General features: G+C 39.5%; 1 protein-coding gene across 2 annotated transcripts; it reads left to right on the top strand.

The window, feature by feature from the left end:
- The first annotated feature begins 541 nt into the window (after positions 1-541).
- DHRS9 (dehydrogenase/reductase 9) lies at positions 542-26,798 on the top strand. 2 transcript variants are annotated; one of them, XM_005573400.5, is made up of 5 exons: positions 542-703; positions 12,361-12,731; positions 13,916-14,174; positions 22,301-22,464; positions 26,177-26,798. In XM_005573400.5, the coding sequence occupies exons 2-5, from the start codon at positions 12,419-12,421 to the stop codon at positions 26,398-26,400; spliced, it is 960 nt and encodes a 319-aa protein (XP_005573457.3). In that variant the 5' UTR covers positions 542-703; positions 12,361-12,418; the 3' UTR covers positions 26,401-26,798. The 2 variants fall into 2 exon arrangements, with proteins under 2 accessions (XP_005573457.3, XP_073864703.1); XM_074008602.1 differs by lacking the exon at positions 12,361-12,731.

Below are 26,798 nucleotides of genomic sequence, written 5' to 3' on the forward strand. Positions count from 1 at the left end.
TCTCAGCTCCGGAGACCACTTTAGTAAGCTCTCCTTGTCATACCTTAAAACATATATTAAAACCCATAAGCAATTCCAAAACCTCATTTTATTATGTTGTTTTTATCTCCTTGCTCACCAATCTTAAAAAAATGTGGTAACACAAATCTCAGAGACTGATTTCTCCTACTTTCTTAGGAGGGAAGGAGTGTTAAATAAGCAAAGGCATGCTAACAGGAAGGAAAAAAATGGAGATTATGAATAATAATCATAATTTGAAAATTATTAAAATGATGCACCTGGCAGTTTACAAAATATTTCTTTGTTACATTATTTCTGCTGCTGAATTTGATCAAGAGATTGTACTCATCATAAAATGAATATTATTGATCATTTTAAAGTCTCTTCTAAAAGTGGCTAAATTTATACTGCTGATTCCTTTTGAAATGTGACCTACAGCTTCTTGGCTTTTATGAGCTATTCAAGAGAGATTTAGTCATCACGTTGTGTCACAATGGGAGTGACTCACAGAGCAAGGAGAGAACCTGAGGATTCCTCACACATGTAGTACTCAGAGCTCTACAGAAACCCGGGCACCTCAACCTCAAGAGGATCAGCCTGGCCAGGGTGGCACAACTCTTCCTTCCCCGTGCACAGCAGGAAAGCTGCCGTCAGCTGAGCAAGTCCACCAACAGTTTCTGTGTCCCACTTCGTCTTTAATAAGGTAACTGATGACAGTTTTGTCATTTATTCTTTTATTTATCACGTCAATCTAAACTTTCTTTGATTTTCCTCACTCTTGCAGAATGAATCAGTGGTCTTTCAAGCTGTGGTCAACTGTCACTACTTCTTTTAATGTAACACATTAGAATGCAGTGATGGGAGCTGGGTCCATCTCACCATAGAAAAGACCTCAGTGTGACCTGGGATCTTGCCTTAAACTCCTCCAGGACACTCTTTGAATGTCCTTTAGCACCCTAGTGTCCCAATTCAATTCATATTTTGTTATTTTCTCTGGGCCTTCTTGACACCCTCTGTGAATATATGATTAATTGGAAACTGGAGGGGGAAGTCTCCAAAAAGCACAGGATTCTTAGATGAGTTTCTTACTGAAGCAACAGATTCACTGTCAACTGCAGGTCTGATCTGCTTGTCTGTCTGCTTTATCAATATTATCAGATGTGAGTTTGCATGAATACACACACGTATACACTAAACCGAGGGAGAAAATGCCTTGTAGGTCATGAAAAGCAGGGAAATTCCCAACAGTTCACATTTGATCCCTGGATCCTGGGGTGGCAGCAATAAGCCTGCTTCAGATATTTGCTCCTCATTTTATGATGCGATAGTTTGGTTTTTCAAATGATGATACGGCTCCTTTCTCAATGATTTGATGTTTAGGAGGTGTACTTCAATAATTACATTTTAAAATAAACAATCAAGTTAGAGTTGTACAAATGGCTCTGAAATGTCCCGCTACACTATTAGACCAAGGGCACAGATTGTGCTTCTGTACTATTTATCCCAGTACCCTCGGCATATATTAACTGCTCTAAAAATGTCCTTGGCTACACGCTGCATCAAATGAAAGTTAAATGTTAGACCACATTTCTATTCTATTTTTAATATTCAAAGAGGGTGCTCAGATTTTAGAACAAATCTCAATGCTTAAGTACACACAAAAAAATCATTAACTCATACATTTCAAGGGTAGGAAATGGGAACTGGTATTAAAACTCTTATAACAAATGTCACTGTCTTAAGGGACAGTGTTTAAAAACTCAGACCTTTCCTTCTGCTGAAAGATCACTGTGGCTGAAATGTGCTGAAGTTTTAAACACACTTTTGGAATCTACACATATGTTCTATGCTCTAAGCTTTCCTTAAAGCCTTGTGACTACAAATGATAATTGTACACAACATATAATCTTTCCCAGCTAGCAATTTTTACGCAGTGACCATAAATAAAGTAATCATAGCTTTAACAATAATTCTTAACCTGCTAATACTGTCAGGAAACACTGTCAAAATAATAAATCTAGGAGGGACTTGGGATAATTAATGAATAGTTATGGATGTGATGATGAATTATAATTTAAAAGTTTTGAAGGAAGGCAAAAGAAAATCAGAGATGCTTTTATCCTTAGAACTAAAAATGCAAAATGTAAATCCAGCAGATATTCCCTACATGAGGCAGTTGGTACACCTCTGCTAGGAGGGAGGGAAGCTACGTCCCGAGGAGGCTGTCTGAGTGAACCAGTAGTGGAAGTACACACAAACCCCAAGCCTCGTTGTCCCACTACCCAAAGCACAGTCTGACTGCCAAGGATTACCTCCCGTCCTCAGGGAAGCAGGAATCAAGGGCACTGTAACTAACCAGAGGAGGAGCTTCTTCATCCATTGAGTAAGGGAACTTACCCTCCCATGATGGTAAATACCAACTCAATTATATCATCAGCAGCATAATAATTATTATAATTATTATTTCAGTCAGACTCTCAAAAACGCATTTGTTGCTTAATGCAAGCACATTTAATGTAGGGTCCCTTAGCTCTATTAAAAAAATGTTTTTTCAGATTTCTGGGTAGACCATTTGAACACATTTTTCACAGAAATATAATTTTTTAGTTTATGTCAGTAGGTTCCAGTGTTCATTTTTTTAAGTGTGGAAGAAATCTCTAAAAGCCACTTGGGTTTTTTAAAAAACAAAGCAAAACAAAAACCAGTTTTTTTTTTTTTTTACTTCAATGAAAAAGAAAAAATGAAAAAGGAATGTTGTGTAAGTTAACCAGGTTTACAATATTCAAATATACAAGGGGCATGCATGTTTAGTGGCTTTCAGTATTTAGAAAGTCATACAAGAGAACTCCAAAAAGAGAATACTTTAGAAAATCATTGCTCAATGCTTTCTATTTGATGTATTTTGGTAAACAACATAGTTGTTGATTCAACTTGGACCACAATTGCAACACATTGGAAGTAAATAAAGATTCTACAAACTCCTGACAGTGTAGTTGACTAGCTTTGGTATCGCTTTCTAAAAGGAAACACTTCATGAAGTTATGTGGAAATAAAATCAACTGGTCTGGGCGGAACTATCTAGAAAGAACTCTACATTGCTTATAAAAAGTATACTTTACAATAATATTGAGATATTTTCTGTTCTTTTTTTTTTTAACTGTGTCATTTATTTTTAAGGAACAGAGGAAGGTGAATAAGAGAAGTGAAATTAATCCTATTTTTAACTTTTTTACTAGGAAAAGAAACTCAGAAAGAAAAAGTTAAGAAAAGCAGAAGTGATCAAGGAGAGCACTCGAGTTGCAATATTTTCCTTTGGCTGCTGACAGGCAGTTACTATAAAGCATTGAGCATGGGGTATGAAAGACAGAACTAGTTCTCCTTTCTTGGTTTCTTTTGAATCTTTGTGGTATGGTAGAGAACTTTTGATAAAGTGTTCTTGTGCCTGCTGTCGACTGATAATATGTTCATCTCTGCAGGTTTTCCTTCTCTTTTCACACAGTTTAGAGTTCAGAGATCGAAGTTTTAGTTCTGGTCACTCTCTGGCAAGTGACCATAGTTATGACCTCTACTCTACACCAGAAATATCTTGACAATTACATGAGATAAATATTACATAAACACTTCCCAAAACTTTGTAATGTTATTGAAATTGGAAGTGTGAATATTATATATTATTATAATTTCTATTATCCTTTTGCCCCAGCGATTCCGAGGTCTCAAAGATTAATCCAATTATCACTAGAACTCTGGAGCTAGAGTGGAGACTTCTTTCTTTCCTTCCTCTTTTCCTTTTTTGCTGTACAACATTTACTAAATGTCAACATAATGCCAAGTATCATGCAAGGAACTGCTAATGTAGAGAGGTGTACGCATAGCCCAGAGTTGAGTGGGAATACAGACTGAAGTGGTATAACAGAATGGTCTGGGTATCAGTCCTGAAATCGCCACTACAACCGTAGCTGGAGTCAATTAAACAGAGTTTCTGGATGTGTTTCCTGCTCTATACAGTGGAGATAATTTTATTGTAAGGTGTAAATAAGATAAACATTTATAGATCCTAGAAAAGGGCCTACAACATGTTAGGCACTCAATGAACCATAGCATTATTATCATTCCTCCCTGACTTGGTCAACCAGGAACTTGAGAACCATAAATTTGCTAGGAGGATATTTTGAATTCTGTAGTGTCAGTTGGCCACCTACCAAATGGTACCCCCAGAGGAGCTGGGGGTCAACAGCATGGGGTAAACCTTGAGGGAGGGAACAGATGGGAGGTGATTAGATGAAAAGATTTGGGTGAAGACACAGAGCCAAACCATATCAGCCTCCTATCGTCCTGATGACAAAAAGACATTTTAAAATATTTATATAGAGAGAAATTAATGCTTGCAGCAGCAGGATCTGAGTAATTTTTATAAGTAACCCAACTTTTCCACTGAGGCCATTAAAAAAAGAAACTCCTCAATGTGACACTACCAAGGAGCCAATGACTAAGTTTCCAGAAAAGTAGTTCTAGTGCTATGATGTTCTGGACTCCCAAAACTAGGAAGTTCTAGAACAGTAGTTCTCAGCTGGGGGATATTTTGTCCCCAGGGGACATTTGGCATTATCTGGAGACATTTTTGGTTGTCACAACTTGGGGAGGGGTGCTACTGCTCACTAGAGAGTAGAGGCCAGGGATGCCACTAAACATGCTACAATGCACAGGACTAACCCCACAACAAATAATTACCTGGCCCAAAATATCAAAAGTACTCAGGTAGAGGAACCAGTGCCTAAATATGAGCAATACATAGAGCAGACTGCCTCATAAAGTGAAAGCGATTCATCCTGCCATGAAGATAACATGGTTCTTACTGTAATGGCAGACATTAGGTCATTTTACTTCACCCAGTACTCTCCAAGGCAGATGTTGTATATCTATTTTACAGGTAGGAAAATGGAGGCTAAGAAAAGTTAATTTGTCCAAGGGCCCTCTGATGATAGTGAAACTGGGATGGAACCTCTGCCTGCTTGCTTCTGAGGTCTGGGCTACTCACTACTGCCTCCTGCCTCGAGCCAAGAGATTTATACCCTATTAAGCAATTTGTTGTGCGATAAATTGGAAGACACAGCAGATAAGCAAACAACTCAAGCAAGTAGGTCAGTTCCTGGAGTTTCTGAATTGTTGGGACCAAGGGGCCATGCAGAGGTAACCACAGCTGGCATAGTGTGGTTGAGGTGGCCCTATTAGCCTTTCAGTTGCTGTTACTCATTTATTTCTCAGTGGTCAATGAACCGATTGCCTATCAACCAGCTTTGTGTATAGGTCACGTTCCCATGGCTCTGACCCAGGTTACTGCTCAGAGGTGGCATCATGGCTAAAATATTGCTAGAGATCAAAGCTATGTGTGTGTTTGTGGTAGATTTAATCGAGTGGTCTAGAGGAATGTGAACCTTAGAGACTGAAGAAGAACCAGCATTTTTGGACAATAATACTTGGGGTAAGGAGAGTGTTAGCAAAACTCTAGGTTAGCATGGGCAGTCCCTGGGATTCAGACTGTAGGCCTGAATGACCCTCAGTCCAGAGCTGTACCTAATAAGGACAACACATTTTAATGTGAGTCCATTCTTAACAGCAAAAAAGTTCCTCTTTGCTTGTCACCAGGGAAAAATGGGTTTGCAAAGAGAAGGTGCAGATTGAGAGGGAAGCAGAATGGATGAGAATTAAAGAGGGAATCCAACTACTTTGGTTTGAGCTTTTGTTCTTCTTTGGTACTTGTAGAGGTGAGCTTACCAAAGCGTAGATGACAGGCAATGTGGTATACAAGTTACTATACTCCAAAATTCTGGGGTTCTTACTTATTTTGTGCATGACATCCAAAGCAGCCCAATAAAACCTTTTCACAGAAAAAAAAAAAAAAAGTTGTACTCTCTTTTGCCAAATGTTTAACTTTTTTATTCAGAAATAATTTCAGAATTATTGAAAAATTTAGAGGCTAGGACAACCCAGATTGCTCAAATATTAACATTTTACCACATCTGCCTTCTCATTCCTCTTTATATACACAGGTGCATGTATGGTTTTAATATGTTTATTTATATACATATCATTATTATTTTCTTAACTGTTTGAGAGTAAGTTGAAGACATGATGCTCCTTACTTTAAATACTTCAGTGTGTATTTCCTAAAAAGCAGGCCATGTTCTACATCATCATAGTATAATTATCAAAATTGGGAAATTAATATTAATGCAATACTATTTATCAAATTTTAAGATCTTATTCAAATTTCACTTGCTGGCCTAATAATGTTCTTTCTGAAAAAAGAAAAAAAAATTTTGATCCAGGATCACATGTTGCATTTGGTTGTTGTATCTCGATGGTCTCCTTCGATCTGAAATGGTCCTCAGTCTTTCTTTTCCGTCATGACTTTGATGTTTTTGAAGAGTACAGCCATATATTTAGTAGCACTGGAAGACGTTTCCCCATGCATAATTAGCTTTGGATGCTCCACAGAAGAGCTGTTGTGTCCCTCCCTGTGTGCCATATCAGAGGGCATGGGACGCTGGTTTGTTCCATAACTAGTGATGTGAATCCTTATCACTTGGTTAAGGTGGTATCTATCAGATTTCTCCACTATAAAATTACCATTATTCTCTCTTTAATTTGAAAGCATATGACAAGGAGATTGAGATTCTATAATTACTGCCTGTCATCCGAATTTGACCCACTAGTTTTAGCATCCATTGATCATTCCTGCCTGAAACCATTGTTGCTATGTCAGTTGCCAAATGGTGATATTCTAATTCCAATTCCATCATTCCTCTGACACTTATTAGATGGCATATTAATTCTAAGGAAAACTTCTCCCTTTACCCTTATTTATTGATTGATTTACTGCAGAATGGATTCATGAATTCGTATCTTATTCAATGAGTTATTATCCATTATCACTATTGGCTTTGATGTTCAAATTGTCTCATACTTTGCCAGTGGGAGCCCCTTCCAGCTGACACCTATGTACTAGTGATGTATCTCCAGCATTCATTGAGCACTTACTTACTTGTAGCATAAGATGCTCCAGGCTTATTTTGTACATTCCCATCCAAGCTCAGCCCTGTTGTCAGCTTTTCCAAAGAACATGAACACAATGTTTAGAAATTGGTATCTGAGCCCCTGGTATGTTCATTGCTATTGGAGTGTCATTATTTCTAGCTCATCAGGTAGATCTAGAAAGTTACCTATCCATTTCTATATTTACTCACTCATATTTAAAACCAGGTGTTCATGCTGATTCTTCCAACTATAATCCCACTCCACAGGGTTCATTCCAGTCTCTCCCTTTTCATATTTGCTACTCCTCTTTCTGACAGTATGAAGCCTGGCTTCCATCATCCACAACTTAGTTACAGTAGACCCTTAAACAACACAGAGATGAGGGGCGCCAGTGCCCCATTCAGTTGAAAATTCATGTATAACTTTTGACTCCCTCAAAACTTAAGTCACAGTCTACTGTTGACCAGAAGCCTTACCAAAAACATAGTCAATTAACACATATTTTGTATATGTATTATATACTGTACTCTTATAATAAACTAGAGAAAAGAAAATATTATTAAGAAAAGCATAAGGAAGATAAAATATACTTACTATTTTTAAAGTGGAAGTGGATCATCATAATGGTCTTCATCCTTACCGTTTTCATGTTGAGTAGGCTGAAGAGGAAAAAAGAAGAGAGGTTGGTCTTGTTGTTTCAGGGGTAGCAGAGGCTGAAGAAAATAAGCACATACGTGGATCCAGGCAGTCTGGATCCAATATGGGATCCAAACAACCCATATTGTTCAGATGTCAGCTGTGCTTATTTTCTCAATCAAATAATTGGAAATATTAGGGTTGTCTGTTTTCTAGTTCTGGTGGAGGCATGGATTTTATGTTATTCTATTTGTCCTTCTCTTTGAATTGTACATAGTTTTTGGAGTATATCCTAGGAAATTTAGATTGACATGACTGTCACTACTACAGCTACCTCAGAAGTGAGAATACTTTTTTAACACTTGAAGTGAAATACATAGTATTACAAAAGAAACCTACGGTATTGAAATACACCCAAATATTTACAAGCTTATTGTATTAACATGGTGGCAGGAACAATAACCACTACAATTTTGAAGTAGTAATCAGCATTAATCATGTTTTGAGATAACTCCAACAAATGCAATGTAACATGAAAATATTTGTTATTTCTATAGGTAACAAAATCACAGACAATAAAATACTACTGTGGCTTGTTGTTTCTTTCATAATTGAAGATTGTGCTAAACTTCAGTTACAGTTTAGAAAAAAAAAAAAAAAAAGATGGGATCTTTTTCCCATCCAAATGGAGAAACCCCTGAATTCTATCCACAGACTCTCTCAGAGCTCTAATGGCACCTCTTTGCCTAAGAAGCTTTCACAGATGCCCAAATCATCTATCCAACTGAATTCAATCCCTTTGGGGCTGGTAACCCAGTTTCATGCACAGGAACAGAACATACCCTCCTTGTGGTTTCCCTTCTCCCATTCCCTCATCTACTTTCCCCTCTGGGACCTTGTGTCAGTTATTATACTATAACAGAGGAGGCTATGAGGGGAGATGACCCTCTAGCCACCACTATTTCAGACGTCAGATGTTGCTTTTGGCCAGTGGACTTTTATCCCTTCCTCTCAGCAAGCATGGGCAAGGTGTGAAGTGTTGACTTTATCAACTCAGCTTGTCAGCCTGGACACTTCTCAGCCCAGCCCAGAGTGGAGTGCTCCAGTCCCCAGAGCCCCTCATCTGTCTCCTACAGTGGAAGGGCACAGCACTCTAGTCCCAGTGACCTTGGCAAATCGCTTTGTTGCTTTGAGCTGGTTTCTGAGGCAAATAATATGCCCTCTCTAACTCAAAACGCTGTTGAGAGAACAAAATGAGACCTTTGTGTGAAAGCACAGCGTAGAGTGCCTTACTAATGTATGACATTCTTTTACTGTGACTCCCTCATGCATACCCCTGGTAAAAATGACAACACAAAAACTTCCAACTCCCTGCTCCAGAGAACATAAAACCCCACAAATATTGTCTTCTTCAAATAATACCCCTGGGAGTTTAGATTGCAATGAAAGCTACAGAATCCATTCAGAAGATGTATTAAACATTTAGCCATTCGGTGATTATTTACTGAAGCGATTTGAGCAAAACACTATACTAGTTGAATTTATAAATATAAAATTTCCTTAAAAGGTTTAACTATGTAATTTTGCAAGAGTTAGTTATACCACTTCCCTTCCCATAACTACACATTTGTAATATATTTGAGAAGGGGAAATCCTGCTACGTGGACATTGATTTGCAACAAATTATAACTGCTACACAGAAAAGAGTTGGAAAAACTATACCAAATTATTAAGCCATGGTAATCTACTACTTTAGAAATAGTCGTAGTTATACCACAAGAATCAAGTAGGTTCTCCAAACTTAACATATTTTAATACTCCTCTGACTTAATTTTTATCAATTGACAATTCTTTTTTTTTTTTTTTTTTTTTTTGTTGAGACAGAGTCTTGCACCGTTGCCACGGCTGGAGTGCAATGGCGCAATCTTGGCTCACTGCAACCTCTACCTCCTGGGTTCACGATTTTCCTGCCTGATTCTCTAGCCTTAGCCTCCCGAGTAGCTGGGATTACAGGCACCCACCACCACACCTGGCTAATTTTTTGTATTTTTGGTAGAGATGGGGTTTCACTATGTTGACCAGACTGGTCTCAAACTCCAGACCTCGTGATCTGCCCGCCTCTACCTCCCAAAGTGCTGGGATTACAGGTGTGAGCCACCAGGCCCAGCTGAAATGATAATTCTTTTATCCCCCTTTTTTTTTTCTTTAGCTATAGATCTTCTGGGAGAAGAAAGATAAAAGCAGAGCCCAAAATTTTCTTGAGAAGTGAAGAAGATATTACATTGATTTTTTAAAAAATCTGAAATAGTCTGTTTCTCAAACAGCAGTAAAATTAAAGTGTGTGTGTGGTGTTTAAAATTCTGTGTGCATGTTTATATTTCTTGATATAGAAAGAAAACTTTACATATACAGAAAAAAATGGGGAAAATGCACTAAAATATTGAATTAAGTGTTATAATCATTACTATCTTCTTTTTATCTATGTTTTTTCTCGAGGATAAATTACTTTTATAAGCAGAAAAAAAGTATATGATTTTTGAAAAGGATTCAAAGGAAAAATCAGGAAATAATATTAAGAAAATAAAGTCCAGGCTGGGCGCGGTGGCTCACACCTGTAATCCCAGCACTTTGGGAGGCCGAGGCAGGCAGATCACCTGAGGTCAGGAGTTCGAGACAAGCCTGGCTAACGTGGAGAAACCCCGCCTCTACTAAAAATAGAAAAATTAGCCAAGCATGGCGGTGGATGCTTGTAATCCCAGCTACTCGGGAGATTGAGGCAGGAAAATCGCTTGAACCCGGGAGGCAGAGGTTGCAGTGAGCTGAGATTGTGCCACTGTACTCCAGCCTGGGTGACAAGAGTGAAATAAGAAAAAAAAAAAAAAACAGGACAAAAGGGGAGGAGGGGAGGGGAGGGGAGCGGAGGGAGGAAAGAAGGAAAGAAGGAAAAGGAAAGAAGGAAGGAAGGAAGGAAGGAAAGGAAAGGAAAGGAAAGGAAAGGAAAGGAAAGGAAAGGAAAGGAAAGGAAAGGAAAGGAAAGGAAAGGAAAGGAAAGGAAGAAGGAAGGAAGGAAAGAAAGAAACAAACAAACAAACAAGCAAAGAGAAGAAAGAAAGAAAGAAAAGAAAGAAAGGAAAGAAAGAAAGAAAAAGAAAGAAAGAAAGGAAGGAAGGAAGGAAGGAAGGAAGGAAGGAAGGAAAAGAAAAGAAAGAAAGAAAGAAAAAGAAAATAAAGTTCAAAGTCTATAAACTCTCTTGGCCTCTCAGTTCCTTTTTGAACTCAGTGTCCAGGAACAGCCATGATTCCAAAAGCATCCGCAAGTTCTGAACTTCAACTCAGGGCCTACTGATTGTCCTCTGTGAGGTATTTAAAGCCCCTCTTGAGTCTAAGGTGGGTCAAGATTGAGGGCAAAGATATTGTGTGGACACTGGAGGAAGCTTTTTGGGTCACAGAGGAAGAAAATAAGGTCTTTCCCACATGTGGTGCTCTCTTTAGCCCCTCTCCCTTCCACAGGCTAGGAGAGCTAATACAGATCTGCTCCTCTGTGGGGAGGGAGCTGATGATCTCATTCTCTTGGGCTGCCCCATGGCTATGAGTGCGGAGGGCTGGGCCCATGGTACTCGGACCTGAGGCAGCCAGCCATACAGCCTCGGTACCCAGGCATAACCCTCAGGTTCTTGTTCACTTCCTCTTTCTGGATGGCTTGCTTTTCCCTGGCACCAATACCCCATGGTAAGAGTGATATATACGGAGGGGAAACGCAGATGCAGGCTTCTGAGGAAAAGGGAAAGAAAGCCCTTTACCTGCCTGACTTTAGGCCCTAGGCTACCTCTAGCCCTGACAAAATTAATTTTCCAAGTAGTTCTGCTGCACGTATGGTCAAAGCTTCAGCTTTACAGCATGCATTTGCTTTACTTTATCCTCTGTCCATGTGATTTTTTCTCACAGGAGGCTGGTGTTCACAGAAGACAGAATTTGGGGATGTGGGAGTCTGGTTTGGAATATGGTGCATTGGCCAGCATTTCTCTCTCAATCGCTTCCCATTTATCTTGCTCTTTCTTGGTGAACTCACTTGTTGCCTCCCACTTTAATACTCCTCTGCACTGGGGTGTAATGATCTCAGAGTTGGGCTGAAGATTGACATTAACCCATTTAAAATAAGAAAATGGAAGCCAAGTTGGGAATATCTTCTTAGTGGCAACACCAAAATGCCCTTCTTCTTCTGACAGTTTGAAGATAATTGGGAATCTGACAGAACAATTAAAATTGAATTATTGTTTCTAATAGATTTTAAGCCCATTCTGCAGTGGAATTTCATGAACTAGCAAGAGGTAAGATTTTACTGTGAGAATCTGTCTTCCTGATGGACGAGTTCACTCCTGAGATTAATACCATCACTCCACACAGCTCCAGCTGGCCATGTCAACTCAACGGCTTGTGTCGATTTTGCCATGGCTCCCACCTCCCTCTCTTCCATTTAATTTCTCTGAATACTACTGGGTTAGTTTTTGCATTATTTTAGAGGAGCAATTTATCATTTAAATGGCCATCTTCCCAACAACCAACCAAGTAAGAGTTGTTGTTTCTTTTTCTGTTTATCCACACAAATGCATTAAAATATCGTCAGTCCTGGGTTACAATGCCTTGGTGGTTCTAATTTGAATTTTCTTTTTCACTTTGAACACTCAGGACACCATCTTCTTTTATTATACAAGAAAGGAGTGTACCTATCACACACAGGGGGAAAATGCTCTTTTGGGTGCTAGGCCTCCTAATCCTCTGTGGTTTTCTGTGGACTCGCAAAGGAAAACTAAAGATTGCAGACATCACTGATAAGTACATTTTTATCACTGGATGTGACTCGGGCTTTGGAAACTTGGCAGCCAGAACTTTTGATAAAAAGGGATTTCATGTAATCGCTGCCTGTCTGACTGAATCAGGATCAACCGCTTTAAAGGCAGAAACCTCAGAGAGACTTCGTACTGTGCTTCTGGATGTGACTGACCCAGAGAATGTCAAGAGGACTGCCCAGTGGGTGAAGAACCAAGTTGGGGAAAAAGGTGAGGGACATGAAAGTGGGGAGGATGGGACAGGGATAGGGGACAGGGAAGTAACTGAAGCTAAATAAAATGTGCTCAAGTTTTAAATGGCCGTTCGAGAAAATGTCTCCTAAATACCGGCTGTATACTTCTCTAATCTTAGGATAGCTTCTGAGTAGTTCCAAGTACAGGCTATCTGTGTGCATGAGAAACACGGCCCAGAAGACCCTTGGGCCTAAGCCTCAGTGGGTGAATTTGGGGCTGAGATGAAAAGATTGACTTTCCAAGGTCTTCTCCTGTGAAGCGCTATTCCCCCCTGTCCCATATACAGCAAAGGAATTTAGACTAAAATGTACAGGAGAATATGGGGACAATTCCCAAATTGCCATCTGAATACCTGGGACCCACTTCTCACTACAAAATGATTCTAGAGCTCACATATTTTCAATGGGCAAGGTTGAAAATGGCCTGAGAATTTGAGTGTGAGTGTCTTACATAGTTAAGGTAGAGTAGTGAGCCATTGGATGTTCATTCTGCAATAGATTCTGCTGTGGTGACTGCATTCTGAACTAGAAGAAATTTTATTGGCTTTGAATGAAGAGTGAAACATTCTCAAGGATTAAGATGTTGGGATTCACAAAGAAAAAACAAATGTTTGTGATTTTTTTTCTAGTACATCTTGATCGTATAGCTGAGACTCTGAAGCTCAAAAGAATGATTTGATAAGGCTTCAGTTTTTAACACTTGAATTCCAACACCTTTAACAATACTAAATGTTTCCCATTTTAAACAAGCCAAGTGAATATCTCAATTCTTAACCAAAAATAAATGTGAAATAGATTGATATCACTCTTTGTCCATACAGAACATTATATAAATATTCTCTGGCCTTACCATCTAGCAAGGGAGGAAAAATAGATCAATTTACTCCACATCTGAGATTAAAAAGCAGGAAGACTCGCTCACAGAGTTTCAGTATTTGACATTCAGAACCAGAATCAGAGTAACAGTGAGAACTTCAACTACTTCAATTTAGCCTCCCACCCTCTCTGCTATCACTTCCCAAAACTGCAAAGTATTTCAGAGTAGGAAAATGACTTCAAGGAGGAAATGGCACCATTGTGCAAAGCAGAGGCTGTATTTTCATCAAAGGTGGCAAATAAGTACTCTCTTACCACACCTCTTTTCTTCCCTCTCTGTTCTAGGTCTCTGGGGTCTGATCAATAATGCTGGTATTCCCGGTGTGCTGGCTCCCACTGACTGGCTGACACTAGAGGACTACAGAGAACCTATTGAAGTGAATCTGTTTGGACTCATCAGTGTGACACTAAATATGCTTCCCTTGGTCAAGAAAGCTCAAGGGAGAGTTATTAATGTCTCCAGTGTTGGAGGTCGCCTTGCAATCGTTGGAGGGGGCTATACTCCATCCAAATATGCAGTGGAAGGTTTCAATGACAGCTTAAGGTAAATCAAATTAATTGACTTATTAGGAAACAATAGCTGCAAACATTTACTGAATGCTTATGTACAAGACATCCTATTTAGTACTTTTCAAAAAGCCTACCATATTTATCTCTAATTTTTGTGGGTACACAGTAGGCATATATATTTATGGTTATATGAGATATTTTGATACAAGCATACAATGCATAGTAATTACATCAAGGTAAGTGGAGTATCCATCACCTCAAGCATTTATCCTTTCTTTGTGTTACAAACAATCCAATTATACTCTTTTAGTTATTTAAAAAACCATGATAAATTGACTGTAGTCACCCTGTTGCACTATCAAATACTAGATCTTATTCATTCTATATAGCTATATTTCTATATTTCTGTACCCCTTAATCATTCCCCCTCACCCCCACTACCCTCTCAAGCCTCTAGTAACTAGTTCTCTACTTTCTGTCTCTATAGTTTGTTTTAATTTTTAGCTCTCACAAATAAGTGAGAACATGTGAACTTTGTTTCTCTGTGCCTGGCTTACTTTACTTAACATAATGACCTCCGGTTCCATCCACGTTGTTGCAAATGACAGGATCTCATTCTTTTTTATGGCTCAATAGTAGTACTCCATTATATATATGTACTACGTTTTCCTTATTCATTTTTCTGCTGATGGACATTTAGGTTGCTTCCGAATTTTGGCTGTTGTGAACAGTGCTACAACAAACATGGTAGTGTGGATATCTCTTTGATATATTTATTTCCTTTCTTTTGGGTATATACCCAACAGTGGTATTGCTGGATCATATGGTAGCTCAATTTTTAGTTTTTTGAGGAACCTCCAAACTGTTTTCCATAGTGGTTTTACTAATTTACATTCCCACCAACAGTGTTACGAGGATTCCCTTTTCTCACGTCATCACCAGCATTTGTTATTACCTGTCTTTTGTATACATGTTATTTTAACTGGGGTAAGATAATATTTCATTGTACTTTTGATGTGCATTTTTCTGATGATCAAGGATGTTGAGCACCTTTCATATACCTATTTTCCACTTGTATGTCTTTTCAGAAATATCTACTCAGATCTTTTGCCCATTTTAAGTTGGATTATTAGACTTTTCCCCATAGAGTTGTTTGAGTTCCTTATATATTCCAATTTTTTAATTCCTTGTCAGAAGGGTAGCTTTCAAATATTTTCTCCCATTCTATGGGTTGTCTTTTCACTTTTTTGATTGTTTCCTTTGCTGTGCAGAAGCTTTTCAAATTGATGTGATCCCGTTTGTCCATTTTTGCCTTAGTTGCCTGTGCTTGTGGCATATTGCTCAAGAAGTCTTTGCCCAGCTAATTGTCCTGGAGAGTTTCTCCAATGTTTTCTTGTAGTAGTTTCATAGTCTGAGGTCTTAGATTTAAGTCTTTAATCCATTTTGATATGATTTTTGTATGTGGTAAGAGATAAGGGTGTAGTTTCATTCTTCTGCATGTGGACATCTAGTTTTCCCAGCACCATTTATTGAAAAGACTGTCCTTTCCCCAATATATGTTCTTGACATCTTTGTCAAAAATGAATTCACTGTAGATGTATGGATTTGTTTCTGGGTTCTCTGTCCTGTTCCATTGGTGTATGTGTCCATTTGTATGCCAGTACCATGCTGTTTTATTTGCTATAGCTTTATAGAAAATTTGAAGTCATGTAATGTAATTCCTCCAGTTTTGTTGTTTTTGTCCAGGGTGGCTTTGGCTACTCTGGGTCTTTTGTGTTTCTATATAAATTTTAGGATTGTTTTTTCTATTTCTGTAAAGAATGTCATTGGTATTTTGATAAGAATTGCATTGAATCTGAAGACTGCTTTAGGTATTATACACATTTTAATAATACTGATTCTTCCAATCCATGAACATGGAATATCTTTCTGTTTTTTGTGTCCTCTATAGCTTTTACTGCAGAGATCTCTCATTTCTTTAAGTTAACTCCTAGGCATTTTATTTTTAGCTATTGTAAATGGAATTACTTCTGTGATTTCTTTTTTGGATTGTTTGCTGTTGGCATATAGAAATTGTTTGCTGTTGGCAACAGAAATCTTTTTTGGATTGTTTGCTGTTGGCTACTGATTTTTGTATGTTGATTTTGTATCCTGCAACTGTACTGAATTTATTTGTTCTAATAGTTTTTATGTGTGTGGAGTCTTTAGGTTTTTCCAAATATAAGATCATATCACCTGCAAACAAGGATAATTTGACTTCTTCCTTTCCAAATTGGGTTGGAGTTCCATTTTATGTTATTTGTTTTTGAGGAATCTCCAAACAAATCTTGCTGCTTTTAAGATCCTTTCTTTATAATTGACCTTTGGGAACTTGATTAATAAATGCCTTGAGGTAGTCTTCTTTGGGTTAAATCTGCTTAGTGTTCTATAACTTTCTTATACTTGAATATTGATATCTTCCTCTAGGTTTGGAAAGTTCTCTGTTGAATAAACTTTCTACCCCATCTCTCTCTCTCTCTACCTCGTCTATAAAGCCAGTAACTCTTAGATTTGCCCTTTTGAGGCTATTTCTTAGATTCTGTAGTTATGCTTCATTCTTTTTTATTTCTTTTTCTTTTGTCTCCTCTGACTGTGTGTTTTCAAATAGCCTGTCTTCAAGTTTACTAATTTTTTTATTTTGCTTGATCAATTATGCTGGTAAAAGACTGACACATTCTTGATTATGTGAATTGCATTTTTCAACTCTGGGATTCCTGCTTGATTCTTTTTAATTATTTCAGTCTCTTTGTCAAATTTATCTGATAGGATTCTGAATTCCTTCTTTGTGTTATCTTGAATTTCACTGAGTTTCCTCAAAGGAGCTATTTTGGATTCTCTGTCTGAAAGGTCTCATGTCTCTGTCTCTCCAGGATTGGTCTCTTGCGTCTTATTTAGTTCATTTGGTGAGGTCATGTTTTTCTCCGTGGTCTTGATGCTTGTGGATTTTTTTTTTTTTTTTTTTTTTTATGTCTGTGCATTGAAAAGTTAGGTATTTATTGCAGTCTTCACAGTCTGGGCTTGTTTGTACCCATCCTTCTGGGGAAGTCTTCCTAGGTATTTGAAGGGACTTGGGTGTTGTGATCTAACTTTTTGGTTCCTGCAGCCATATCTTCATTAGGGGGCACCCCAAGCCCAGTAAGACTGCCTCTTATAGGCTCACAGAGGTACCACCTTGATGGTCTTGGATAAGATCCAGAAGAATTATCTGGTTTACCAGGAAGAAACTCTTGTTCTCTTCCCTTACTTTCTCCCAAACAAGTGGAGCTTCTCTCTATATACTGAGCTGCCTAGAGCTGGTGGAAGAGTGACACAAGCACTCCTGACCACTATCATTGGGACTGCACTGAGTCAGACCCAAGGCCTTCTGTAAAATTGCCTGGCTACTGCCTGTGTTTACTCAAAGCCCTGAGGCTCTACAATTAGCAGGTGGTGAAGCCAGCCAATAAGACTTATGTCCTTCCGTTCAGGGTGGCAAGGTCTCCCTACCCCTGGGTGGGGTGTCCAGAGATGCCATCTGGAAGCCAGGGACTGGAGTCAGAAACCTTAGGAATCTACCTCCTACTCTATTCTACTGTGGTTAAGCCAGCATCCAAACTACAATACAAAGTCCTTCCCACTTTTCCCTCCCCTTTTCACAAGCAGAGAAATCTCTCACCATAGCTACCACCATCTCAGGCCTGCAGCAAGTACTGCCTGGCTATGACCAATGTTTACTCAAAGCCCAAGAGCTCTTCAATCAGCTTGTGGTGAATGTTGTTAGGCTTGAGACTCTCATTTCAGGGCACTGGGCTCCCCTCTGGCCCAGGATAGGTCAAGAAATGCCATCTAAGACCCAAGGCCTGAAATTGGAGACGCTAAGTACCCACTTGGTGCTCTACCCCATTGCGGTCAAACCAAGCTGGCACCTAAGCTGCAAGACAACATCTCCTTTACTCTTCCCTCTCCTTTTCTGAAGCACAAGGAGTCTCCCCCTGTAGCCATCACAGCTGGGAATGTCCTAGGTCACACTGAGGCCAGCATGTCTCTGAGTCTCACCCAAGGCCCATGGTGAGTACCTTGGGTATTGCTCCTGATTTTTCAGGGCCCAAGGGCTCTTAAGTCAGCAGGTAACGAATTTTGCTAGGACTAGTTTCTTCCCTTCAAGGCAGAGGGTTTCCTTGTGGCTCAGGACAAGTCTAGAAATGTCGTCCAGGAGGTAGGGCCTGGAATAGGGGCCTCAGGACTCTACCTGGTTCCCTATCCTACTGTGGCTAAGCTGGTATCCAAGTCACAAGACAAAGTCCTCTTTATTCTCCCCTTACCTCTCCTCAAACAGAGGGAAGGAGTCTCTCCCAGAGCTGTGGACTGTGCTGCCTGGGGCTGGGGGAGGGGTGGCACAAGCACCCTCTTGGCTGCCCAAGCTGGCATCTTACTAGGTTGCTTGCCCCCCAAGTCTACTGTCTCTGAGCTCAGCACAGCACCAGGACTTGCCCAGGAATTGCAATCCTTGTGACCTGGACTGCCTTTCAAGTTTATTTAGAACCCCAGAGCACATGAGCCCACACTGTTGAGGCTTGCTGGCCCTCAGGTTCTAACTACGGAAATGGGAAAGTCCTCCTCTGGCTAGGGCTGGTCTGAATGCTCCCTCTATGGGTGCTGGCTGAGTTCTGCCTGGTATTGCTTTCCACTGTGACAGGACAGCACTGAGTTCCAATGCAAATCCCACAATCACTGTGCTCTCCCTCCCACCTCAAGTACTCAGATTCTGTCTCCATGCCTCATAGTTGCTGCTGGTCTATGGAGGAGGAGTAGCATCAACCATTCAAGACTGTCTTTCCTACCCTCTTCAGAGCCTCTTTCAGTGATATGAAGCTAAAGTTAGGGACTGTGATCACTCATCTGATTTTTGGTTGTCTGAAGGTTTTTTGCGTGAAGGTTGTTTAATTTGGTGTTTCTGTGGGGAGGATGATCAGTGAAGGCTTCTATTTGGCCATCCTGCTCCACCTCTACCCTATTTAGTACTATAAGTTATTCCCAGTGTATAGATGATGCCACTAAAACTAACAGAGGTTAATTCATTTGTACAAGGTCATCCAGCTGGTAAGTGGTAGAACTGAGATTCGAACCCAAGTTTAACTCCTTTTCACTTTTTGCCTTAATACATGATGCTTAGAGTGGCAGCGAATTTATATTCAACTGGTCAGTTTGTCAAATAGTTAGGGAATCATATAGAGAGGCTAGATCAGAATAGGCTTCTCATTGGTTTACTGTCAGTTGCAGACACAACAGTACCATCCTATTTAAACCTTCGGTAGAAAACCATTAGTTCTTAAATAGCTCCATGCATGCTGTCCAAGCTTTATAGCTTCATTCCGTGGGAGAGACTGGGGGAAGTGTGCTTAATCCATCTTACCTGGAACCAGAACTTATCACCATCAGTTCAAATCCCCTAAAGTACAAGTGGTTCTTTCAGTCAAGATTCTGGCAGGAAATGGTGGCACATTAAAACTCGGTAAAAGGCAGAGCACGCTTAAAGGACTTATAAACGTGTGAGGTATCTACTGAAATCTCAAAGGATAGAATCTATGGGCTAATGACAGCAGGGGTATTTCTCTTCAGAGGACTGAAGGGACAAGGAGACAGGGCAGTTTCCAGAACCTGGAGACACAGAGGCTGTTGTCTTCAGTTAAGGGATAAAAATAACCAGTGTTGACACCACAGGAGGATAACTAATCTGGCCCCCTCACCTCTTTCCTGATTTCCTACTGGCACTTTCAATAGACTGAACTCAACAGAAGCCAGAGAATACTTAGTGCAGGTAAGACTCCCAGAATATGGTACAGACAGAGGGCGGAGGAAAGGACTAGAGAAGCAAGTGGAAGATAATTCAGCTGAGTGGTGCCGCAATAAGCAAGCGAGAAGACAAAGTTAGATATAGTTTTTCCTTCGATTCACCCATTTATTTGTTTGACTATTATTTGTTGAAGGCATATGCTAGAGTTTATTATCTACACCATGGACCTAGGTTTAGTTTACTAATAAAAGATTAAAATTATTCCACTGAAATTAATAAAGATAGAGCAACTTCATTTTACCATTTGATCAGGTTGCCAAGTTTGATTCCCCTAGGAAATAAACACAAAAATATTGGAACAATTCTTCCAAAAAACTAATGTTCATTTGAATCACCTGGGGATCTTTTTAAAATGCAGATTTTGATAAAGTGATCTGGAGAGGGGCCTGAGACCATGCATTTCTAACAAGCTCCAGGTGCTGCCCATGGTTCAGGGATCACACTTTGAGTAGCAAGGCCATAAAGAACCTCCACTGGTCTCTTTGGTTTACCTTTGGTTCCACTCTACAACCAGCAGTATCATAATAAAATTTTAGTATATGTACTTAGAGATTTACTCACGTTTAAAAAAGATTTCAACTGAAGGGTTTGTGAGCTTTGCCATGCAGCTATGCTATGCCTAAAAGTAATCAATAAAGAGTATTTTTCTTAAATGAATCATGAAACTAGTATTTTAAATGGTGTTACGTAGGTACTCCACAATCCAGTGTCAGCTCCACAATTTCTATATATAGGAAGGTTTAGGGGCAGCAGTCCATCTCAGAGAGGGTCGGGGCTCCTTAAAGTTGTATTTTTCCAGTATGCATACTGATTTAACATGATTTTTACTTACCTGGTAAGCTTGGTTGGAGGACTTAAAGCCACTTGTCCCTAGTATGTTATTTTTATGAGTGGGTGGGAAGGAAAGTCTTCCCAAATAGCCTCTTGGCACTGCTACATCCACGATCTAGAGGAAATCAGGCAACAGATGAATACAACAAAAGTAAGTTGGGAAAAATTTTAGTACAAGTCACATACCTTTCGGAATGTCTCAAGGTCAAGCTAACTAGCATTTTTAGGAAAATATATTTCAAACTTTACAATAGTAACATTGCTAAAACGCAGAACCTAAGAAAAAATAAATTACATTTTAAATTCACTAATAGAGCTTTTTAAAAATCTTATGGTGAAGAGTTCTATAAAATGAATAAATACTTCCTTATATTATATATTCCTGGTAGGAATATAAATCAAATTTAGGAAATGATTATTCATATACTGGTTTGCCATACAGGTGGTCCCTGACTTAAATGTTAAACATGACTTTTCAACTTTCGTTTAGATGCATGCATTATAAACTTTTCTTAGAATTTGGAATTTTGATCTTCTACCAGCAACAATATGGACAGTACTCTCTCGCGATGCTGTGCAGTGCAGTGAACCTCAGCTCCCAGTCAGCCATTGCAATCATAGGGTAAAGAACTGCTATCCTGCAGGGCTCTGTGTGGCCAGATGATTTCCCCCCACTGTGGGCCAATGTCAGTGTTCTGAGGATGTTTAACGTAGGCTAGGCTAAGCCATGATGTTCGGCAGGTTAGGTATATTAAATGCATTTTTTGACATAGGATATTTTCAACTTACAATGAGTTTATGAGGATGTGACCCCATCTGAAGTCGAGGAGCATCTGTATATTGGTTTGCTTTAAAGAAAGGGGCACCATGATTCCTGTAAAACCTAGATGCCTAGGGAATGAGTAGGCTTTTGGTTTTCTGCTGCAGCATGATAAAAAAAAAAAAGAAAGAAAGAAAGAAAAAAGAAAAAGAAAAAAGCATGCTCAACAGAATAGGGAGCAGGTTAGTCACATCAGGGATTATTGTATTGTGTCCTTCAGCACAGCTTCATTTGTGCTGCAGTCTCCTTATGTTGCTAGAATGGAGGTGAACTTGTCCGTCCAGACTATCATTAGTTCATTTCACCATAAGTACTGATAAGAAACCTGTTCATAACCTGAATGTCCACTAAGTCAATGATGAGAGCGTGAAGAACACTCTAGGAAGAACAACAGTGGACTGTGGGTGGTGTCCACCCAGATCCCTTTCCTATCCTGCTGTTAACTAGTCCTCACTTCACCACTCTAAACCTCAGTTTCCTCACTTGTAAAATGAAAGGGAGAAAGAATAAGGTATTTCTTTCAAATGTACCCAAATCTGTGATTCCATGAAAAGATTTATGAGAAAATAGTCACTCAAATAGCAAATATTTTCTAAACAAACCTGAATTAAACATCTTCAATGGGTTCTTTTCACAGACGGGACATGAAAGCTTTTGGTGTGCACGTCTCATGTATTGAACCAGGATTGTTCAAAACAAACTTGGCAGATCCAGTAAAGGCAACTGAAAAAAAACTCGCCATTTGGGAGCAGCTGTCTCCAGACATCAAACAACAATATGGAGAAGGTTACATTGAAAAAAGTGAGTTTCTGGGCGGTGCCACTGTCCTCTGGAATTCTTTGTCCTGAACAGCATGAAGGAGATTCAAACACAGATGAAATAACAAGGTTCTGAGTAATACCCCAATAAGGATCTTAACCATGGATCAGGGATCACCTATTAATTTCAGTGTCATCTCTTGCTTCTGTTTATAAACATTTACTGAGCAATTACAAACTGCCAAGCTATCTGCTAAGTGTCTTATGAATTATATCATTTACTCCTCAAAAACTATTAGAGTAATGAGCAGAGGCTTGGGAAAGTGAAATGTCCTGCCCAAGATTACACAACACCTCCTAGTCATGCCTGGACCTGAGCCCAGGCAGGTGACTCCAGCCCACGGTCTTCACCTTTGCCATACCTCCTCTTTTCGTCAAGCACCAGCTGTACACTTAGCATTGTTTAAGGATTTATGGTGGTTACAAAAGATACAGAAGGTTCAGCCTCTGACCTTTAACTAGTTTACAATCTAGTTGACAACAAGAAGTAACCAAGTGAGAATGTAAAACAATGAAACAATGTAGCACACAATAAAATTGATCGTTTACTTCTTAGGTGTAATCTAACAGCCCAGAAATGGTGCTAGATGGTGTGGTTTCTAATTCCCCAGGGAATTCAGACCAGGAAAAGAGCATTGCTGGTTAAGAAACCCTAATGGGGCAGGTCAGGTTTGAATGAGACCCAAAGGACAGGAAATAATTACTTGGGTGTAAACTGTCTGGAGCAGGAACACATGGAGGAGGAGACGGAAGACACCAGGAGCCTTCCTGGTCAAGAGATTGAGTCAGAGATGAGAGAATAAGTCAGAGATTGAGTCAGTGATGGGACAATAATAATAAAGATGGCATAATGATGGCTAACAAATAGTAAATATTTACTATGTATTTGTCACCATTCTAAGTGCTTTACATGGACACTCATTTAAAATCCCCCCAAAAACTCTATTATCATCTTCATTTTATAGAAATAGAGGCATAGAGAAGTAACTTACCAAAATTGTACCACAAGTAAGTGGAAGAGCTAGATTTGGACCCAGGCAGCCTGACCCTGCCATTTATGCTTGGCTGTAGCACTATAATGTGAACAAGGCATTAAGGACTTTGGTCACACTCCTGTTATCAGGCCTTCCCTTCCACCACAAACTTCTTGGGTCGGTTAAAGTTTACTTGATATTCCTCAAATACTTACTGAGCTCCTGCTTTGAGTTGAGCAGGGTTCCACCTAACTATGTGTAGATGTGTAGTTCTATTCCTCCAAACTGTGCCCATGCCTCTTGATTAGTGGACTTGGTAAGACAGTCAACTGTGGCAAGGTTCATGGTCAGCAGTTTTCAAGGCAGAACCAAAAGCCAAGTCAGACCCCCCTGGAGAGGTTTTTAAAATGTCTAACTCCTCCAACCACCACTACCCCAGACACACACACACACACACACACACATACACACACACGCACACACACACAGAGGTACACACATTATCTATATATCAACTGAAATGTCTGGTCTTAAAGCGTCTTAGTGCTGACATGTCACTATAGGTTTAGAACCACTGCCATCAAATGCTCTACTTTTCAGTTCCTGACTCTGAAGGTTCTATGTAGGTTCCATCTAAGACTGAACTTAATACTTCATAAACAAAACCCCTCATTTAAAAGAGCTTTCTCTGTTTAATATTGACACCAATACTTTTTAAATGCCTTTAAATATATCACTGACTTCCATCTCCACTTATTTTTGGCTTTGTTCCTGGTTCTTGTGTTCTGTCTCAGAAATACCAAAAGCCACTGAGCTCAGTTTCAGACTGGTTGTTCTTATTAGAGTTTTCAAGTCAGGACTTGGAGATGAGCCAAAGGCACAGTTCCAAAGTAGATCACAAATTCAAGGTCATCTTTTCTTAATTTCCCGAGTTGGGATAGTAGGAGTTTAAAATAGCCACTAAGACTTATTAGGTGCTTTGAACAACTTGTGGCCAGTGGGACCTGAAGTTGAAAGAAAGATCTAACTTCATAGACTTTCCCTTGAGAAGACACAACTCAGGTATGTTTTAAAAGTATGTGAGAATCGTATACACAACTCAGGTATGTTTTAAAAGTATGTGAGAATCGTATGATAGCTCTGCTTTGAATTTGAGGGGGAAATCTCTGTGCCATTTTCCATAATGGCTGTACTAATTTACATTCTCACCAACAGTATACAAGAGTTCTTTTTTCTCCATGCCCTTGTCAATGCTTGTATCTTTTGTCTTTTGATAACAGCCATTCTAACAAATGTGAGGTGATATTTCATGTGGTTTTAATTTGCATTTCCGTGATGATTAGTGATGACAAACATTTTTTTCTTATACCTGTTGGCCATTTGTATCTTCTTTTGAGAAAAGTCTATTCAGATTCTCTTCCCATTTTTTAATCAGATTATTTCTTTTCTTGCTGTTGAGTTATTTGAGTTTCTTATATATTTTGCATATTAACTGTGTATAAGATATAAAGTTTGCAAATATTTTTTCCCATTCTATATGTTGTCTCTTAACTCTTTTAACTGTTTCCTTTGCTGTGCAGAATTTTTTAGTTGGATATAATCCCACTTATCTAGTTTTGCTTTTGTTTAGTTTTGTGCTTTGGGGGTCATGTCCAAAGAAATCATTGCCCAGACTAATGTCAAAAAGTATTTCCTTTATGTTTTCTTCTAGTAGTTTTTGTTTGTTTGTTTGTTTGTTTTCAGTAGAGATGAGGTCTCACTATGGTGCCCAGGATGGTCTTGAACTCCCTGGGATCAGGTGATCTTCCCACCTCAGCCTCCAAAACTGCTGTAATTACAGGTGTGAGCCACCATGCCAGGCCTCTTTTAGCAGTTTTATAATTTCAGGTCTTATGTTTAAGTCTTCAATCCATTTTGAGTTGATTTTTTTTATATGGTGTAATATTCAGTTTCATGCTTCTGCATGTAGATATACTGTTTTCCCAATACCATGTATTCAAAAGACTAGGGTTCTAAACCACCACTAATCCCTTGGAAAAAACCTGCCTCTCTAAAGGTACCTTCGCTCATTATTCAAACATTTCATTTGCATGAGAACTGGGATCCTTGTAGCTTTCTGAGTCAGTACATTCGGGATGATTCACTCTTTATTTACAGATTATAGAAGCCTGTGGTATACAAGTGCGCACTCACATCCACACATGCATGCACATACATGCACAAGCACATGTGCAACCCACATTTTCTCTAGACACATAATCCCCTAAAATAAATTAGAAATCAAACATACAACTTTCTAGGCTTAGGGGCCTCGTGGGCTTTATGAAGTATCATTTGCTCATTGCTCTAAAGCACTGGCTCTCAAAGTTTGATCCCTGGACCAGCAGCATCAGCATCATCTTGAAATTTGTTAGAAATGCACATTCTTGGGCCCCACCTCATACCTCAGTCAGAAACTCTGGAGGTGGAACCCAGAAACCTGAGTTTTACTGAGCTCTCTAGAAGATTCTGCTGCCCACCCAATCTCGAGAGCCGCCGGTCTAAAGAAAGCACTGTAGTATCCTTTTCTGAGGAATAGATAGTAAATCCTCAAAATGAGCTTCCATTATAACAGACAATTCAGAAAAAATCCCCTTGTATCCATCCTCCCCTTTGCACCCTAGACTTCCACTCTGCTTTCCCCTTCTTCCAAAGAGTAAATGTGCTTTTGTCTCTTTTTAGGTCTAGACAAACTGAAAGGCAATAAATCCTATGCGAACATGGACCTCTCTCCGGTGGTAGAGTGCATGGACCACGCTCTAACAAGTCTCTTCCCTAAGACTCATTATGCTGCTGGAAAAGATGCCAAAATTTTCTGGATACCTCTGTCTCACATGCCAGCAGTTTTGCAAGACTTTTTGTTGTTGAAACGGAAAACAGAGCTGGCTAATCCCAAGGCAGTGTGACTCAGCCAACCACGGGTGCCTGCTCCAGGCTATGAGATTGGCCGATTTCAAGAGCACGTCTCCTTTTCAACCCCATTCTTTATCTGCTCCAACCTGGACTCATTTAGATCCTACTTATTTGGATTACAAAAGGGAGTCCCACCATTGTTGGTGGTATCCTAGGGTCCCTGCTCAAGTTTTCTTTGAAAAGGAGGGCTGGAATGGTACATCACACAGGCAGGTCCTGCCCTGTGTTTAGGCTTTGCCTGCTTGGTATGATGTAAGGGAAATTGAAAGACTTGCCCATTCCAAATGATCTTCACCGTGTCCTACCCTGTGCTTATGGTCCCCAGCATTTAGAATAACTTGTGAATGTTAAGTATCGTCTCTTATCTAAATATTAAAAGATAAATCATACA

Source organism: Macaca fascicularis, chromosome 12 (genome assembly GCF_037993035.2).
Source record: "Macaca fascicularis isolate 582-1 chromosome 12, T2T-MFA8v1.1".
In the NCBI taxonomy this organism is placed as follows: domain Eukaryota; kingdom Metazoa; phylum Chordata; class Mammalia; order Primates; family Cercopithecidae; genus Macaca; species Macaca fascicularis.

Bases quoted from the DNA above. Each gene is read 5' to 3' on its own strand.
- DHRS9 (XM_005573400.5), top strand. From the start codon at position 12,419: ATGCTCTTTTGGGTGCTAGGCCTCCTAATCCTCTGTGGTTTTCTGTGG. The intron at 14,175-22,300 runs GTAAATCAAATT...TTCTTTTCACAG, and splicing joins GGTTTCAATGACAGCTTAAG to ACGGGACATGAAAGCTTTTG. The intron at 22,465-26,176 runs GTGAGTTTCTGG...GTCTCTTTTTAG, and splicing joins AGAAGGTTACATTGAAAAAA to GTCTAGACAAACTGAAAGGC.